Raw genomic sequence first — 5,868 nt, 5'->3', positions numbered from 1 at the left:
AAATGTAGCTATTGTGAACATTTATTTTCTTGATTATTGGATAGGCCTATATGGTATGAGCTTAAACTGTCTTATATTCATTATAATGGTAAACCGAGCAGAAGTTCATAACTGTATCCTTTATTCACCTAAATGATTAACTTATTCTCAGGGTAAAAGGAAGCATCAGTTACTGCTGCAACATATTTATCAAGGCTATAGATGAAAATGAACGAACAAGACAGTAATATTGGTATGCCGATATGCTTTTATTACAACAAAACATAGGCCTAAAAAAGTGCACAATCAATGAAAGTGAATGAAGTAAATACACTGAATTACATATTGAATTATATTAAGTTTGTGCTTGTGAACTTAGCACCAACAATATTAAATACTTATTCTAATCTTTGGAAATGGAAAGTCAGAGTTTGGCCGGGGTAGGCCATCATTGTAAATAAGAATTTGTTCTTAACTGACTTGCCAAGTTAAATAAAGGTTAAATAAAATAGGCTACTTCAAAGCACCAAAGACAATTTCATTCAAAAACATTTCATTTGGTAGCCAAATGGGTTCTGAGAAAAGCCTATATGGTCTTGTCATTTTCAGCCTTTACAATTCTGTTTTACCATTGTGTTTATGTTTGGTCACCACCAAATTATGACATGCAAGTGAGAAGAAATCGACACTTAGGCCTAGTTGGCTATTATAGAATACATAGGCTGCATTTACACAGGCAGCCCAATTCTGATATTTTGTTTACCCAATAATGGCTATTTTGACTAATTTTGACTCTGGAAAAGATCTGATGTGATTGGTTAAAAGACCAATTAGTAAAAAAAAAGCTCCAAATTGGGCTGCCTGTGTAAATAAAGCTATATTCCTGCTAGTTTATTCTTACATGTGTGGAGAAAAAAACTACTTTTATATCCAACTTTCCACAAATTGACCAAATGTATTTTTACAATGTGTGAAAAAAACAAACATTTATATCCAACTTTCCTCAAATTAACCAAATTCACATCCTATCTTCCTAATGGTGTGCTGCCATCTAGGATCACATGGAAAAATCACGGAAAACTAGTAGGCTGTATGGGGACTAGGGAGTGAGCTTCAGAAAATGTATATTTATACAATTTTAATCATAGTTCACACATTGTATAGCCCGTACCAAATGGTAAACAGGATTATAGAATTGCCTTCAGTGACAGGTAAAGTTTCTCGTAAATAAACCAGAGGGCTGGTAAATATGTTATTCGGGGTAAGGGATGTCAACTTCAGCAACGGGAGATCAACGTGTACAGGTCTCCCGGTGCGAAGAGGCTATATTCCTGCTTGCTCCAACTTCCAACTGGACCCGCCAGTCTTCTACATTCTAAATACTGTAGCGTTGGCTCATGGACAGCAACGCCCTCTCTCTGATCAATCAGGTGCAGCAGCTGATAACTTTTTTCCAACAAAGTCCTCATCAAATGATGTAGCATGACATCATGGCAAGGTCTCGTAGGTCCTCATCAGTCATACAATCTGTAAGGGGAGAATAAATATGTTGGCCTATGAAAAAAACTATAAATAGTAGGCTTCTTTGCATAGCCACAGGAAGTAAAACAAAATCTGCAGAAAAAAACAGATATATACAGTGCCTTGCTAAAGTATTCATCCCCCTTGGCGTTTTTCCTATTTTGTTGCATTACAACCTGTAATTTAAAGGCATTTTATTTTGGATTTCATGTAATAGACAGAAACAAAATAGTCCAAATTGGTGAAGTGAAGAAAAAAAAAAATTGTTTCAAAAAATATAAAAAAACTGAAAAGTGGTGTGTGCATATGTATTCCCCCCCTTTGATATGAAGCCCCTAAATAAGATCTGGTGGAACCAATTACCTTCAGAAGTCCCATAATTAGTTAAATAAAGTCCAGCTGTGTGCAATCTAAGTGTCACATGATCTCAGTATACACCTGTTCTGAAAGGCCCCAGACTCTGCAACACCACAAAGCAAGGGGCACCACCAAGAAAGTGGCAACATGAAGGCCAAGGAGCTCTCCAAACAGGTCAGGGACAAAGTTGTGGAGAAGTACAGATCAGGGTTGGGTTATAAAAAAAATATCAGAAACTTTGAACATCCCACGGAGCACCATTAAATTCATTATTAAAAAATGGAAAGAATATGGCACCACAACAAACCTGCCAAGAGAGGGTCGCCCACCAAAACTCTCAGACCAGGCAAGGAGGGCATTAATGAGAGAGGAAACAAAGAGACCAAAGATAACCCTGAAGGAGCTGGAAAGCTCCACAGATTGGAGTATCTGTCCATAGGATCACTTTAAGCCATACACTCCACAGAGCTGGGCTTTACGGAAGAGTGGCCAGAAAAAAAGCCATTGCTTAAAAAAATAAAATAATAAGAAAACACATTTGGTGTTTTCCAAAAGGCATGTGGGAGACTCCCCAAACATATGGAAGCTGGTCAGATGAGACTAACATTGAGCGATTTGGCCACCAAGGAAAACGCTATGTCTGGCGCAAACCCAACGCCTCTCATCACCCCGAGAACATCATCCCCACAGTGAAGCATGGTGGTGGCAGCATCATGCTGTGGGTATGTTTTTTCATTGGCAGGGACTGAGAAACTGGTCAGAATTGAAGGAATGATGGATGGCGCTAAATACAGGGAAATTGTCTTGAAATTGTCTTGGAATGGCCTAGTCAAAGCTAGATGTGCCAAGCTTATAGAGACATACCTCAAGAGACTTGCAGCTGTAACTGCTGCAAAAGGTGGCTCTACAAAGTATTGACTTGGTGGGTGAATAGTTATGCATGCTCAAGTAGTTTTTTTTGTCTTATTTCTTGTTCGTTTGATAATAAAACATATGTTGCATCTTCAAAGTGGTAGGCATGTTGTGTAAATCAAATGATACAAACCCCCCAAAAATCTATTTTAATTCCAGGTTGTCAGGCAACAAAATAGGGAAAATGCCAAGGGGGTGAATACTTTCACAAGCCACTGTATCCAGTACCAGTCAAAAGTTTGGACACCTACCCATTCAATGTTTTTTCTTTATTTTTACTATTTTCTACATTGTAGAATAATAGTTTAAACAAACTATGAAATAACACATATGGAATCAATTAGTAACCAAAACAGTGTTAAACAAATCCAAAGATATTTTATATTTGAGATTCTTCAAAGTAGTCACCCTTTGCCTTGATGACAGCTTTGCACACTCTTGGCATTCTCTCAACCAGCTTCATGAGGAATGCTTTTAGTCTTGAAGGACTAAAAATAAAGAAAACCCTGGAATGAGTAGGTGTGTCTAAACTTTTGACTGGTACTGTATATATTTCACAAAAGTAGTGCACTGTGCCTTTAATAGTCCTGTATTAGCGGACACATACAGACGTCTGCAGCGCAGGCAACCCCGCTATGCTTCTTTGGGTAGGTATAGAATATAACAACTTAAGTAGTGAAAATGTCGTAAAAGTAGCCATAGGCTATAAATAGAAACTAATTGAATATGAGTAGTCGTGTTTTATTATTGTGAAAACTAAATTACAGTACTGCAATAGAGTAGAGCAATTTACCCGCTCTCCGTTGGTCATCATTCCGAGTTAATTTGCCCCAGACGTGCCTCAGCGAACGGCGGAACCTTCCAACTACGGAACCCGAAGAGGAGTCCCTTTCCTCGGCTGAGTTCTCATGATAAGTCTCATCGTCTTCACGATCCTCCTCGTCGTCTGTCATGCTTAGTACGCCAGATGACACCATGCGCTCAAGAATACCTTCGTCTACCCGAAGCGCTGCCCTCACTTTACCCGAGACCGACGTTGTGTACCGGCACAGTGGGCAAACAATTGTCTTGTCCTGCCGCGAACATTCCTTCCTGGATTCCACTTCACATACCGAGGGTCGAGAAAGAGTCACGATACAGCTCTCACAAAAGATGTGCTTACACTGTAACTCACGAGGACACCGACGATCGGTGTTGTAGCTTCTGTAACAAATTCCGCACTCATGTTCTGAACACATTTGTGTTTCTCTTTGGGTGCTGTTTCATTAAACGAGAATGAACTATCGGAATGATGAGACTATGAGGCTACAGTGTGTTTTGATTTTTTTAGAGGGGGAAGTGCGTGGGAGGTAGGGATCTCACTTGACAGCTTGCCAAACATACTGTTATTAACAGATGACTAATCTTTTAAAATACAGTGATGTCATCAAAGAGAGAGGCAACTCCCACATAGGGTCATCACTTGTTAACTGTTAACACAGCCGCAAAGCCAAGTTAACTACAAAGGCATAAGGTTAGCAGTGTGGTTAGGGTTTACAACCACATTTTAAGAAGGCAAATGCTAGAAATGGGCGGAGTTTAGCCATATTTGTGAGTTTGTGGCTGTGTTAACTTGTGACAACCCTCACATTGGTGAGCCATCACCCTTCTCCCACTCTTTAGCCACACTTACTTTATACTGTATATATAATAAGGTTCGTCGGCCATTCTGCTACAGTTTGGCCATTGTCTGTCTGATATTATCACAAACATTTCCCAGATATAATAGAGAACCATAAATGTAAGACAAAGTGCTTGAGTCAGGGTTTCCTGTCTTGTGAAATACAGTGATTTTGATATTATTCTGCATCAAGCTGGCCCCTGTCTGTGCATCTGTCTGTATGTCTTTGTCTGTGGGGAGAGGAGAGACCAGGGAAGATACTAGTGAAAGTCTTTATAGAATTCCAGATCCCTTGGTAAAATCCCTCTGGGCTTTTTCTTGATGACATCAGACGACTTTGTAACTGCACCAAACTGGACAGAACAGGACTGAGCCATGACTAGCCTGGTTGCTGTCTCTGTTCAGCTATTACATTAAACTCCTTGCCACTACCTGTCATTTCCCAAAGACAGGAGTGGGGAGTGGAATGTTAGCTAAAAAGACTGATACCCAGACTAAGCCATGACTGCCAGGAGATCAGACTGACACAACTTCCTATGCTATCCCATAGCCTATCTGCTAATACCATAACCCATACATAAACCCACATCGGTCACGTACGACCCATATGTCTCACTGTTGTCTACTCTTTATTAGTCACACTGGCTCAGATACCCTTTGATTTACACCTCACTACTGCCCTTGATCAGCTTAATACAACTTTGATATTAAACAAGCTGATAGTTATACCACATGCTCTGCAAGAATCTGTTATGAAAACACAACAACAGATACTATTGTATATGTTTCTGTTCGCCCTCTGTAATCCCTCATATGGCTTCCCTTCCCAGAAATCCCAGCAGCTCCCTCTTTCTGACACTCTCCGGGGTGTTGTTGGGTCAAAGACGTGACAACAGTCTTCTGCCTCCACGGTAAATCCTCCAGACAAAGCCCTGGACCTATCAGGTGACCCGGGAACTCTTTTCATGGAGATTTCCTCCTCCTCCTACAGTCAAAGCAAAGAGTAACAGGATCTTGGGAAGGATGAGACATCTGAAAGAATCTAGACTGTACTCTTTGATGTGTTGTGTCCTCCGGGAACCATTTTCCTCTGTGCTTAACACCTGTAGATGTACTTACTGTAAAAAGGGATCCTGTATGTAGTTATGTTAAGAACAAAACAGTTTAGAACTTGTACTGAACAGAAAAAGAGGCATTGGGCCGGTTTCCCGGACCCAGATAAAGCCTATTCCTTGACCAGAAAACATTTCAATGGAGATTCTCACAAACTGTACACTTTACTTTCCTTTACATTCTCTTTCTCATTCCCTTTCCTATTTCCAGTTCAACCCCTTTGTCATGGGAAGTACCTAGATTCCTTAATTTGAAATAACACCCACATGGGTTCATGTCTATGTTGAAAGTGAGTCATCCTATAGTGAGTGAAAGATTGCAACATC

At 40.1% G+C, this 5,868-nt stretch overlaps 1 protein-coding gene across 1 annotated transcript; it reads right to left on the bottom strand.

Moving 5' to 3' along the window:
- Positions 1-229: 229 nt before the first annotated feature.
- On the bottom strand, positions 230-4,090 carry LOC139379448 (RING finger protein 222-like). Its single transcript, XM_071122259.1, has 2 exons — positions 3,563-4,090; positions 230-1,506 (listed from the first exon to the last, which is right to left on the bottom strand). The coding sequence occupies exons 1-2, from the start codon at positions 4,005-4,007 to the stop codon at positions 1,448-1,450; spliced, it is 504 nt and encodes a 167-aa protein (XP_070978360.1). The 5' UTR covers positions 4,008-4,090; the 3' UTR covers positions 230-1,447.
- Between the last annotated feature and the right edge of the window lie 1,778 nt (positions 4,091-5,868).

Source organism: Oncorhynchus clarkii, chromosome 21 (assembly GCF_045791955.1).
Source record: "Oncorhynchus clarkii lewisi isolate Uvic-CL-2024 chromosome 21, UVic_Ocla_1.0, whole genome shotgun sequence".
Lineage (NCBI taxonomy): Eukaryota > Metazoa > Chordata > Actinopteri > Salmoniformes > Salmonidae > Oncorhynchus > Oncorhynchus clarkii.
The sequence above is the reverse complement of the archived record's forward strand: the minus strand, read 5'-3'. Positions and strand labels throughout refer to the sequence as shown.